The sequence below is a fragment of the Hipposideros armiger genome, unplaced genomic scaffold (assembly GCF_001890085.2).
Source record: "Hipposideros armiger isolate ML-2016 unplaced genomic scaffold, ASM189008v1 scaffold_32, whole genome shotgun sequence".
Classification (NCBI taxonomy): Eukaryota; Metazoa; Chordata; class Mammalia; order Chiroptera; family Hipposideridae; genus Hipposideros; species Hipposideros armiger.
In genome coordinates, this window is record NW_017731382.1 from 4,122,328 (window position 1) to 4,135,803 (window position 13,476).

The following is a 13,476-nucleotide window of genomic DNA, read 5'->3' on the forward strand; positions in this document are numbered from 1 at the left end:
CGCAGCCGGGGGCCCGCGCCCACAGCCGGAGCCGCGTCGGGGACCCGCAGGCCGCGAGCTCGGCGCCCGACTTGGCCCCAGACGTCTTCGTCATGCGGGTGTTGCTGGAAGAGACCCGGGAGATGTTCCCAGTGACAAACTGCCGCGGCGACATGACTGTGCGCGAGCTCAAGGAGGAGTTGGACCTGGTAGCCGGCATTCCCGTGGACCTCCAGCGGCTCCAGTACCTGGACCAAGGTGGCCCCTGCGCCCCCCTTCCCTCGCCATGTGTACTCCGTCGCCCTGGGGCGCCCAGCCTCCTTCTGAGCCTGCAGTCCCCGAAGGGGAGCTTGCCCCATGAGGAACCCAGATGTCAAAACATGCCCCAACCCCCCTGGCGACCCCAGATGGAAAAACAAACCCTGGCCACATAGGTACTTCCCAGTCCCAGACAGATGGGTTCACATTAGACCCCAAGTCTCAAGGCAGAACCACACTTCACAAACAATCCTGTCTGCACTAGGGCTCCAATTCCCAAAACCAGCTGTCTAGTCTGACCTGCCAACCTGAGCAACTCCTGCCCATGTCAGGACCCCAGACTCCCAAACAGACGCTGCCACAGCAGGACCCCTGAGAAGCCCAGATCTTCAAGCACCCCATGTCTCCATCAGGGACCCAAGTCCCAAAGCCAACAGTGTCCACACAAGACTGCAAGCCTGAAACAGAGCCTGTCTTCAATGGGACCCCACAACCCAGGGCAAACCTGCTCCCACCAGGACCCCAAACTCAAAGCAAACTTCAAGTCCCCACACTGGACATGTGGACATCAGAACCCTGAATCCTCCGGCCAGCCGCATCCACACAAGGACACCAGAGATCGAAACAAACCTGCCCACTTTGGAACCCCAAAACCCAGAACAAACCTTCCCAAGGCTGAACCCCAAATCTCCAGGGTAACCATGATGACCTCAGAACCCCAAATCCTCTAGTGACTGTGTCCATACAAGGATGCTAAAGCTCAAAATAAATTGTGCCCACTTAGGGACCCCAAACCCAGAACATACCTGCCCAAGATCGAACCCCAAATCTCCAGGGTAACCATGACTACCTCAGAACCCCGAATCCTCTGGCAATAGTCCATGCAAGGATGCTAAAGACCAAAACAAACGCTGTTCACCTCGAGACCCCCAAACCCAGAACAAACCTGCCCGAGACTGAACCCCAAATCTCCAGGGTAACAATGACTACCTCAGAACCCCAAATCCTCTGTTAACTGTGTCCACTAAAGGACGCTAAAGCTCAGAACAAACCATGCCCACATGAGGACCCCCAAACCCAGAACATACCTGCCCAAGACTGAACCCCAAATCTCCAGGGTAATCATGACTACTTCACAACCCCGAATCTTCTGGCAACTGTGTCCACGCAAGGACGCTGAAGCTCAGAACAAAGCCTGCCTGCCTCAGGACCCCCAAAACCAAGAATAAACTTGGCCAAGACAACCCCAGATCCCTAAGTTATCCATATGACCATCAGAACCCCGAATCCTCCAGCAAACATGTCCACTGATGAACATTGAAGCCTGAGACAAACTCTGCCCACCCGAGGACCCCATATTTCTATGCAAACCGTGCCCGCGTTTAAACCTCAAAACCCCCAAACTACTCCTGCCCGCAACAGAAGCCTGAATCCCAGAGCAGACTCTGCCCAGATCGTGACCCTAAATCCAGAGCAGACGTGCCCAGTTCTGAGCCCTCTAATCTCTAATTAACCACTTGTGCATCTGAACCCCAATCCATCAGCTATCTCTGTACCTACGGATGCCAGAGCCCAAACCGAACTCTGCCCACATCTAAAAGCCAGATTACAAGTTCACCGTGACTGACTACACCAGAACCCTAACCCCAAGAAGAGGGTCCTCATAAGGGCCCCAACGTATGAGACCAACTCTGCCCACAACAGGACCCCAAACTCAAGTCAAACCTACCCACATCTGCACCCCAAATCTCCGTGGAAACCATATCTACATCAGAATTCCAAGGTTTAAACCAATGATATCCATGTAAGAAAGCTAAAGTTCAAAACAAGCCTTGCCTACATGAGGACCCCAAAACTCAGAGCAAACTCTGCTTGTATTTGAAACCCAAACCCCTCAGCCAACCATATCCACATCAGAACCCCAAATTCTAGATCAAACCCTGTCTACGCCAGGATCCCAAATCTGAAAGCAGAACCTGTTGCCATCAAGACCCCCAAATCCTGGGGCAGGCCTGTCGGATTCATCACCCCCAGTTGCCACAGTACCCAGGGCTACATCAGAACCCCAAATCTTGAAAGAAGTCCTGCCCACACAAGGACTCCACATCCCAGAACAGACCCTTCCCATACCAGGACTTCCAAACAGAAAGTAAACCTTGCCTTCATCAGAACCCCAAATCCATAGCAAACTCTGCCCTCGTCGGGACCCCAAATTTCAAAGCAAACTCTGTCCACGTTTGAACCCAAATTCTGGCACTAACCCAGTCCGTATCAGAACCCCGAATCTCAAGCCGTGTCCTTGTCCACATCAGGAACTTAAAGCTAGCCCAACCGGAATCAGAACCCAGCACCCAAAGCTCACTCTGGCTAACTGAGGACCCCAAGGCCCCCTATCCAGACAGATCCCATGTGGGAGGCACCCAGTGGAGGGCAAGGAGCCTAGAGCCCAGGTTCTCCCTCCATCAATCTTCTTCCATCAGCCTGAGGACCTGGCCGTCCCTGTCCGGATCCCTATAATATTTAGGATATGAGAACAGGATCAAATACCCTGGGCTCCATCATCTCCCCACCCGATTGAAATCAACGCAAAACCACTTCAAGAAAATGAAGATATAAAAACCTGTGTGGGCTGCTGCACAGAGAGTGTGAACAGCCGATACTGCAGACACACTGCAGTTATACTGCAGGGGCCGGGAACGATGGAGACAGACAGGTCTGAAAGCAGCCTGTCTCCACAGCTCCGTGCTCCCAGGCGCTCGCTGCCCTTTGGGGCTCAGTTTCCTGATCTGTAAGGCTGCGCCCTTTTAGCCCGAGAATGCTCAGTGCCGTTTCCCTCCCTAGACAGAAATGACTCGGGAAACTCAAAACGTCCATGGAAGGCCAAAGCACCTTCCTTTGCCCTCTTAGAAACAGATGAAGCGTTTTTCATGCCGTATTCATTGTGCTAGAGGATTATTTGGAAGACGCTTTTGGGGGGCATTTCTGAGGCTTTATTTGGGAAGACATAGATCTCGAACCTAGTCTGTATTTAACACGTTGAAAATGACGTGAGCTCTTGAAGGACTGGGAGTCCCAAAACAAGTCATTTGAAAGTTACGTATCCTGAACTACAAATGTCTGGCACCCCTTCTGTTCGTTTATTTTCACTGATGAGCTATGCTGAGCTATAAATTCAAAAAAGCTATGAGGGAATGAAAAAGATGGAGTGACTTAACACTGATGTCACAATCCTGTCACTCAGCAAGCACTTAGCAACTGTTAGAAGCTTGACCTCTCTTGCTGTTGGAATCCTTACTGTTGATGGCCAATGAGAGAGAGAGAGAGAGAGAGAGAGAGAGAGAGAGAGAGAGAGGGGGGGGGGGGGGGGGGGGGAAGGTGTGACTATGATGATGGGAGAAGTTTGGGCTTCTGCCTATAAATAATGGGCTGATGCCTCTTCACCCACCTTCAAGGTTGCTGGGGAAGATCAAATGAGATAATGTGTGTGAAAACCTTGAGAGACACAAATCTAAAAGGAGTGAGCAAATTTATGGAAGAGGGTCGCCCTCACACGTCTGTTGTCAACTCTAATAATTTATTTAGCTGGTGATAATTAGTATTTGTCTAGGCTGAAGGCGGTTGCTGCCTGCCTGTAAAAAAAGAATGCTCTGATTTTTCTAAGAGCTATTCCGTAAGTGTGAATCACGCTCCTGTCTTTCTCAGGGAAACACAGCTTTACTCATTTTTTTCCCAGTTGATAGGAAGATAGTTAGTTGTCTTGCTTAGACTAATTACTCATTATCCTCTATGTTGGGACCACAAGTAAGACCCTAATTAACAGATTTGCTAGTCACTATTTCCGGTTTCCATCTACCATCTGGAGTTTCTGGTAACCAAAGGTGCCGACAGAGCTTAGAGCGACAAGCAACGCGTGTGGGAGGGAAGGCAGGTCTGGTTGGAGTCCTGGCCTTGTCGTTTACTAGGGGGCCTCAGATTGGTCATCAGCAAATGGAGATGACAGACCTAGCTTGTCACGAGGATTAAAGAATGTAGGTAATTAGTACAGGCACTTAGGAATCACTTGATCATGGAACCAAAAAAACTCATGAATTCCACTCAGAATAAATGATAATCCAACCCTGGCGGAGTGGAGACTTTACATTTGACGAAAGCAAATTATACTGTTAAGCAAGGGTATAGGTGGCCGTGTAAGAAAATGAGTAATTAAAAAGGTAAACTAAATACAACTTCCCTTTCTTATAATGCTCTATAATCCTCTACTATTCCTGATGGTCTTCCCCAGAGTCTGAATTTACGACGTGTGCGTAGCTCCACCCCATTCTTTCATGAGTAAGGGGCTCTTCTCGGTGCTGCCAGAGACCAAGTTCTAACATCCCCAATCCGAATTATGGTGAATGTCAACAGTACAATTCTTACCATAGGTTCTCAGCTGGGGCAATTTTGTCCCCCAGGGGCCATTTGGCAATGTCTGGAGACATTTTTGATGGTCACAGCTAGGTGGTTGTGTTACTGGCACATTGTGGGTAGAACCCGAGGATGCTGCTAAACACCCTACAATGTGGCCCCACAACAGAGAAGGACACAGCCCGACGTGTCAACAGTGCTGAGGTTGAGAGATGTTGCTGTAGACTATCATTTGGAAGATCCAGCACGTTTTCGTCATCGTTACTTCTTTAGCCAACTAATGATGTTAACCAGAGTGCTTTAGCTTAACATATATATTAATAACTTGTATAACTTCATCGTGCCGTGTCTGCAATGTACAGCCACTTCAAGTGCAAGTCATTCTGTTTGTAGAGTTTGCCTCATAAAATGACTTTATTGACTCGTGTGTTTTTTTCACAATAGGATGAGTTGTAATCACAGAATTTTGTAAATCGTTGCCTTTTTTTTTTGTTTGTTTGTTTGGTGCGGATTCTCTTTGAGCCGAGCCAAATTAATTTTCTGAAAGCATTAACGACCACACACAGATTTGTGTGGAGTCATCAAATGAGTTAATGCTCAAGGTTCTGAAATGATCTTTGCGATACCGGAGGTCAGATAATCTCTTAACTTAACCGACGTAATGGTTTATTTTTAATACCCAATTTCTTTTTAAAAAAGAAAAAAAAATGATTCCCCGTAGGCGTTTTGATGGATGACACCACACTGAAGTTCCATGATGTCGTTCCTGGTGGAATTATTTCATTATGTGTCTGGCGGTATGATGGATGGACGGAACTGGTTTTGGCGGCTGCAGAAGGGGATCCCAGTAAGGTGTTTTCATGACTCTTTAAATGGATGTTATACTTCATGAAGCAACTGCAAATTGTGCATGTGTATGTGTGTGTGTGTGTGTGGGGGGGGGAGAATCACTTTGTCTTTAATGTGAATATTTAAGTAAAAGTTTCAGAGTAGGGCAGAAGGACAACAAGGCCTTATGTCATAATGACCAAATACTGTACTGAGTGTTTCGCTCGCAGGGGCTGCAATTTCACTGTGCTCGCTTCTGCGTGATTGATAACCTGCTCCTGCCCCCAAGAGGAATCAGGGCAGCACATTTTCTAGCCACGTGTGTATTTTGTCAAATTGAAAACCTAATTTAACCATGAGTGAAGCATGCCAGATAAACTCAGAGCTATGCAGCCCACCAACCGTCCTAGCTGGGGTCTGCCTCCCATCGGGGGTCAAGACCATGCACTGCTCGGGTACAGCAGGCGCCTCCTTTTTGCCAAGCCTTGCGCTAGGCTCCCAGTTGGGCTCTGGGCTGGGTTGGGGGGGGGCAGGGAGGAGGAGGGAGCCAGGCTGCCTACCCAACAGTGAAGATGAACCATTCAGAAGAATACGTTCTTTCTGGAAAATAAGTTCGGAAAAGTGATGAGCTTGTGGAGAAGAGGAGACAATTTACTTCTGGCTGGGAAAGGGGTCAGGGAAGACTGGGTGTAGGAGGGGTGTTGGGGTCATGTCTGGGGAGGCAGAGCCAGGCTGGGTGCATGGGTCACAGAAGGGACGGGGGGCATGTCGGCTGTCAGCAAGCCCCTTCCAGGTTCCTCCCTGGTCTGTGCGCCCGCCCCCCCCACACACACATTGGGTCCATGCCTGGGCATTCTGGCCTCTGCTTTGGGGTTCTTCTCCCCCGTCTTGAGCAGAACTGTCATTACCTCTGCCTTGTGCCCTGTCACATTCTGCCCCTCCAGCTGCCCCACACCGGATGCTGGCATCAGGGATAGCGTTCCTCCCATGCTCAGAGCCTTGGTTCACCATGCAATGATTACATTCCAGGGCCACGCTTTACCCCATAGCCAAGTTCAGAGTGTTCCAGAAGTGAACAGAGACAATGGGCCCGAAAATAGATCGGAAGGTCAGAGTTCATCAGGTCTCTGGAGAAGTTTGTCCCCCCCTGGGGAGGCCACTTCATGCTGGCTGGGGTCTTCCTTAATGGTTACAGCCACCTTCCTCTGGACACCCAGAAAATCTATTTTTCTCTCTTCAAAACATTGACAGGAAGAATTTCCTGCCTTCAGAGCCTGCCTGATGGTAAACTTGTATTTCCTGGACATATATAGAACGTCAAACAATGTCCTCCTCTGGGTGTTTTCCAACTTCTCAGTTAGGGTTTGCCCCTCTCTGCTTTCATCATCAGCCTTCATGTGGCATTTGAGCAAAGCTTTGCTCCTGTCACCCACCCGGACAGGGGTATCCGCACGTCTGAAATAACGTGACTCACTGTGTGTCACTCTGTGTCTTGCCCAGCTCTCTTGCCTTGGTGTCACTGAAGATTCTTTCTACCAAACTGCAAATTCACAACATCTTAAAGAGAAGCAGTGGAAGAAGTGGGTATCTCAGCGAGCGTTCGTAGCACTGTATATTGCCTCACACAGAGGGCACGTGGAGGCTGTGCAATACCTTCTAGAACACGGTAATTCTGACAGACAGCTGAGTACAGCCAAGAGTTGGGGTCTTTTGCAGGTAGAGAGGGCAGAGTGGCTTGTTTTCCTGGTCCCTCCAGCCATGGTTTCCTAGACCTTGGTCTCATCAACCTCCAATCATGGGCCCCCTTGGGTCACTCAATCCATGTCTGAGGTGTCCTAAAGGACATGCTGATCAGAGGCTGTGTCCCCTCTCTGGGCTGGGCCTCCGGAAGATTCTTTCTGCTGTGGGGAGATAGAACTTTCAGGACACCAAGGCACAAGCACAGCTGAAAGGATTTCCTAGCTTCCATGTCCAACCAGACACACTGCTGGGGATGTCCCCCAAATGTCTGCCTGATGTCCACCCCAGCTGAAGTTGGGTTTCTGTGATGGTGCAGGGGCTGGCCCCAAGCCAGCATCATTCTGTTGGTGGTTGGCAGACTGGCCGGTCTCCTTTCTCCAAGCCTTTGAATTACTTCCCTCAGGAGACAGTCACCCCAAATCCTTTTTCGTCTCTCCTCCACCAAAGTGCAAGTTACCCCTGTACCGTGCTCTGCCTACCCCCTTACCCCCCACCCCGTCTCTCCCTGCCTTAGCCTGCATTGTCTCCAAGTTAAAGGGCTTTACATGAGATTCTGCAGGAGTGCACTTTATCTTCCCTGGATATAGGATATTTTTGGGAGAAGAGGCCCATGATTGAAATGTAGACCATTCAAGAACAATAGACAATAGTTGCAGACAGCCCCAGCCCCATTTCCTCCGGAAAAGGAAGAATGTGTGCCGGTATTTGGTCAACGGTTTGAGGCTCAGAAAGGGGCCTCATCTGAGGCTCTCCCATGTCAACTGGCCTCCAAATAAACCCCTTTCTTTCCTGCCTGTGGCCTTGACCCCAGCCCCTCTCTTCTCAGTCGTCGCTTTTTCCCACCCAGCGAGATGGGCGAACACCTCCTGCTTGGCCAGGGTGACCGGGCTGTGCATCTGGGATGGACACAGCTGTTCCTCACTCTTCTCCATGGCCTCTGCACCCCGTCCGGTGTGAGGTGAAATACAAGCTTTTCACAGCCTGGCAGTCCTTTACACTCCTATAAAGCCATTTTCACTCTGATGGAATTGTGATGCATTTGAAAGCACCCGTTAAAAAAATGATAGCCAGCTTTGCAAAGGTTTCTGTCCTTTGCAGACAGTGGTTGCAGAGAGGCACCGTGGCCAAGGCTGGGTGCTCCGAGAACCTGTTTAACACGTTACCCCAGCGGCCAGCCATAGCTCATAAAAACTGGCTTCCGTCATGCCAGCTGCATGGAATTGAATTGCCTTGTTTTCTGTGTCATGATATTTGTTACCCAGAATTTGATTGGATTCAGCAAGTCCACATTGGACACCTGTCATTAGCCTCTCCATCTGTTGGGGGTAGTGAGGGCTTCAACTGAAAGGAAATCTGTCCATGAGTCAGGCCGCCCGTTGCCTGTCCTTCCCGCAGCGCCTGTCTTCTCAGGCGTCGTGCTACGTGCTGGGGGGTGAGAAGGGCAGGGAGCAATACAACTGTGTTTTCTGCCCTTGCGCCATTTATGAAGGGAAATCAGCAAATGAGTACCAACCATTAAGCCCATGGTCAGTCGTGCATGTCAAGTTCTGAAGACGCAGAATGTCTACTGAGCATATACAGAGAAATTCCTGGGGAGGGGCCAAGGAAGGGTTTCCTGAGGAAGCAAATGAAACCTAAAGCAGGATAGAGTTAGCCCAGAGGTAAAACAAGCACACAAAATGAAGATGAGAATATTGTTAGCCAAGGGCACAGCACGTGCCAAGGGCCGGGGGCAGGAGGAGGGAGCAGGGTGTATTTAAGGGATAAAGATAGAAGGCTGGTATAATCGGAGCACGGAGGAGGGGGGAAGGAAGAACATTGGTGGGGGGTAATGCTGGAGTGATGGGGAGGTGGGGTGGCATAGAGCAATAAAGACCCAGAATGTTGCCCCCAGGCCAGGGGATGTCAGCAAGGGCATTGGAGGGGAGTGGCATGGGCATTTCAGAAAGATCACTGGCCACCACGGAGGAGCAGCCTGGCGGTAGGGCAGTGCTGGACGCTGGGGGACGCAATGCCCCTCCCTTATACTCGGTGCTGAGCGTGGGGCACTCATTGGTTTTCCCAGCATCCCTTTCATCGCCTCGGCCCCTCCCGTGCTTCTGTTCTCAAATGTGTTCCCAAAGGCGCAGCTCATGGCCAGGAGGGTGGCCCCCCTCAGCCATGTTTCTTATTTTACAGGAGCCAACTGTCTCAGCAGGACCCCCGTGGGCAGGACACCCCTGCACGTGGCTGCAGCCATGGGCCAGTTGGACTGTATAAGCCTCCTGCTCAAGTACGGAGCCTCCACCAACGACAAAGACGCCAAGGGCATGACCCCCGTGGTCATCTCCCGCCGCCTGAACCACAAGCACAATGAACGACAGTACAAGATGCTCCTCCTGCACTGGGTGGCAAAGTCAGCCAGAAAGGGTCCCACGGGCGGGAACGTGACCAAGGCTTTTCTGAGAGTAACGCCTGGGTCTGGTTCCAAGAAGAACAAAGCTGAGGTCCCACTGGGACTGTCTGCACGTCAGAGCTGATCTGGGGAGCTTTTCGAGAGTTTGGATCCACAATGGCCTTTGGTGAGCGGGAGGGCGGGAAAGCGTGGCAATTAACCTGAATCGGGCACTGAATTATCTGTCCTGTTTGAGGATGACTTGGGGAGGGGGCTGATAGACGCAGGTGAGTTGTGTTCATCTTGGAATCCATTACGGACCTAACAGGCTTGATGCCAGCCTTTAATTTTAAGCTATTTGTACACGGTACCCAACAGGGCTGCTTGGGGTGACGGGAACCAATTACCTCTTCCCCCGTCTGGAGACCATCTACTGCACCGGCATAACAGAAGTAATAGCAATAATGAGAATAGCGCTGCGGTTATTGTACAAAAACTCTAGTGCTGATAAATGTCGGGAGGTCGTGTACAGTGTGGGCTGTGAATTTTGGTTTTCAAGACTCATGGAACCCAATGCTCCCACAGCTAGTAATGTTCCGGAAGTTTCCCTGAGCCACCTCGGAAGGGTCTGCTGCTTGAGTTGGAGGTGGGGTGGGAGGGGGGGCGCGCGGGAAGTGAGCAGCCAAGAGTTTGGTTCTCCAAACACATTCTCCACAGGAGGCCTGATTACTCTTGTTGAAAGGTGACACACTGGCATTGAATTCGGAGGAAGTGGTGCGAACAGTGATGGATGGTGAGCTCTCCAGGAGAGGCTCAGAGCAGGCACTTGCTTTCCTTTTGTCATATCCCCAGTGGTTCAAGCACCCCCTTCCCCCCAGCTTTCTCCTTTCCTGCTGGATCCAACATAGCTCCATCCGCTTTCTAGGCAGCGCTGTCTATGCTTCATTCTAGGCTCCACACCTTACAAAAGCCACGGACCTGCAGGGGCCCAGACTGCCGTGTGGGTGAGGGAGCCGGGTGTGGGAGAGGAGAGGGAGAGGCGAGGACTGGGGCAGGCTGACATGCACACCCCTGTCTGAGGAGGGCACTGTGACTCAGCTCCAGCAAAAATGTGAGTGAAAGGCTGCTAGATCTTTCCAGAGCTTTCGAGAGCTGGGAATCTGGCTTTTGGATACAGTTAAGTCCTGATTTTTCCGTGGTTGGTTTGAAAAGTTTTAAGATTACGGAATGGTGTGAGAGGAGTAGGAGAGTTGCAGCACACTTATAGGACCGCCCACCATTGTCAAGATCTACCTTGTTTCACAGGGGACAGCGGTGGAAACAACCTCAGGCTCATTGGAACATTCCTTAGCTCCACGGCGGAATGGCCATGGGTCCTGCTATATGGGTTTCTCGAAAGCCTGTATCCTGACGGCACTCCCAGAATCAGTCTGTGTGGCAACCGTCTCTCCGCCGCTGAAGTTACTCCTGTTTTAAAGGGATGGAAAATGGCTGTGTGTCCTGGCACCCTTCTTTCCGACTGAGAGCCCAATAACTGGATGCAGCTTCTAAACTAATTGGCCGCATTTCCTGCTGTCATAGCAAGTAAGATGTGTGTTGATGATGTGGCTTTACACTCAGTAGACGTGGCTGTACCCAGCTCAGCAATCTGTTTGACAAATAATAGTCAGGAGAAAAATATAGCTTAGCATCAACTATGTCAAAACGGGATCTTGGTTTTGGCAGGCATCCTCCACAGCCAATAGGCAGATATTAAATAACCCCATCCAGTGGGTCAATTCATTTAGCTAATGAGGTGTGTTGAGGAACGGGGTGGGGGAGGGTTGGGGGGGGGACTTGGACACCCTTTTAACTTAACAAGTGGCATTACTCAAAGTCACGTGTCTGCCTGGAGCTTGGCTCTGCCGTCTTTGCTGTGAGAGCCAAACGCTGGATGCTTGTCCCCAGGACTGCAGGCAAGCACTCTATCTTCCTAGGCCCCCAATTCAATTAAACGCTTGGCCAGAAATTGGGCAAGTTCCAAACTCTCTGTGGTGACATTTGCTCAGTCTGTGGCAGGGTTATCCGAGCACCCCTGGAGGTCCCGGGGGCTCATTTCAGACAATCTCAGCATCCTATCTATTACATTCAGACAAGCCTGCATCACATAGTCTATAAACTATATCGAGAACCATAGAAGAATTGGTTTGCAGTTGGTCGCAATCATGTTAACATTTTGTATATATTTCATTAAAAATGTTTTTTGAAGGATTTTTTTTTTTGGTCATACTTGGGAACCAACAGAAAAAAAAATTTCAAGGGGGCAATCTCACACATTTTTGTAGGTCCCTAAAATCCTTTTAGGCCCAAGGTACTGGGGATGGTCTTTAGTGGTGAATCAGCTGTGGTCTGCTATCGTCCTGGGAACTGTGTGTCCACAGAGAGGATGGGCTTCCTCCGGGAACAGAGCTTTGGTCAGTCTCCTGGGTATGCTATCCAGCTGCCCTCTCCTTATCTGGTATTTCCCATGAGGCTGGGTTCCCAATCCAGAGCTAAGAGCTGCCGGGATAGTGTGGAGATGCAGAGTTTGGGGTCACTGTGGACCTCAGATCACATCTATGGCTTTGGATGAGTTCCCTACTGCTCTGAGCCAAGAGTTTCTGTAGAAGAGGATGAAGGGTACTCATGGTGCCTGGTCCCCGAGGGTGTTGGGAGGGCCTGGGAGGTAGGAAGCACTCAAGACAAGCTGGCTCTTATCATCTGACAGCTTGGTTGGAAAATCTTGCTGAGGTCATGGGCTAAATTGTTGATGTCTGAGCAAAAGGAAAGACGGGAGAACCATTTTTTTGCCTTTCTTGGGCTCTCTTAAGTTCTTATCACCAACAAACTGGTGACGTAACCCTTTGGGTCATGCTCACATGAAAATGCCATCGACCATTCTTGGGTTTCTCGGTGGCCCCACGGAGGAGGAGGACTTACATCTCTTCATCAGCTTGGAAAACAGTCCTTGGAACAGGGGAGCCTCTTGGAGAGACGGATCACTCACTATAAACAGATGACAGCACCCACATTTCCACTCACCGTGGCTCAGAGCCAAGCTTAGGGCCCACCTGGCGCCCTAACAACCAACCCCTTCCCTTGCCTTTTATCCCCCCCCTGAGTGAGTTATAACTCACTCAGTCGCCCTGTCTTGTGCATATATTTAATTGTAAGTTGCCTCACATCCTTTCTGGAAACCAGTGCAGTATAAATTAGAAAGAGGTAACACAAACTGGGGTTCAGAGGGTGATGTGAACATCTTGCCCAGGCCTGGCTTGGCGGACCCAGCCTTGGTCAACCAGCCTCTGACCCCTCCTCCTCACCCCCATTGTTTCAGGGGAGGCTGAACAAAGGTGCTGGGGGGGCCGGCCAAGTGGCGCGATGGTTAAGAACTGGCTTGGGACGCCAGAGGGCCCCGGTTCGGATCCCACATATGAAGGCCAGTGACACTAGACTGAAGAACAAAAGGACAGCAACTTGTCTGTTCCCCTTCCCCCAATTCCCCAATGCTGTTCCCCTTCCCCAATTCCCCAATTTAAAAAAATCTTCAAAAAAACCAAACAAACAAAGATACTGAGTCTTACTCTACATCCGGCCTCTTGGCCTGGTGTCCAGCATCCTCCAGGCCCTGGCTGTGAGCACCTCGGCTGCCCCTCTTGACCTCTGGCCACCCCCAGGATCTCTTAGCTCTACGCCAGCCTTCGGCACTTTGACTTTTCTCTCCAGAGACTCGTCCATGAGGCCTCAGTGGAGTGCCTGGGCTCTGGCCCCAATCTCTCACTCCATCTCAGACCTCGATGCTCCCTTACCTAAAGGATATTCACCAATCAGAGTTTCCCAGAGAGGCGGAAGGGCAGCCCAGTGGTGGCACTTCA

At 50.6% G+C, this 13,476-nt stretch overlaps 1 protein-coding gene across 1 annotated transcript in view; it reads left to right on the top strand.

Moving 5' to 3' along the window:
- The window catches only part of ANKRD60 (ankyrin repeat domain 60), a 17,436-nt gene that overhangs the window by 209 nt on the left and 3,751 nt on the right, over nucleotides 1–13,476 (top strand). Inside the window, exons 2-5 of the mRNA XM_019637161.1 lie at nucleotides 26–237; nucleotides 5,363–5,493; nucleotides 6,970–7,135; nucleotides 9,388–9,604. Of these exons, the coding sequence (XP_019492706.1) occupies nucleotides 26–237; nucleotides 5,363–5,493; nucleotides 6,970–7,135; nucleotides 9,388–9,604 (726 nt within the window). The remainder of the gene's footprint in view (nucleotides 1–25; nucleotides 238–5,362; nucleotides 5,494–6,969; nucleotides 7,136–9,387; nucleotides 9,605–13,476) is intronic.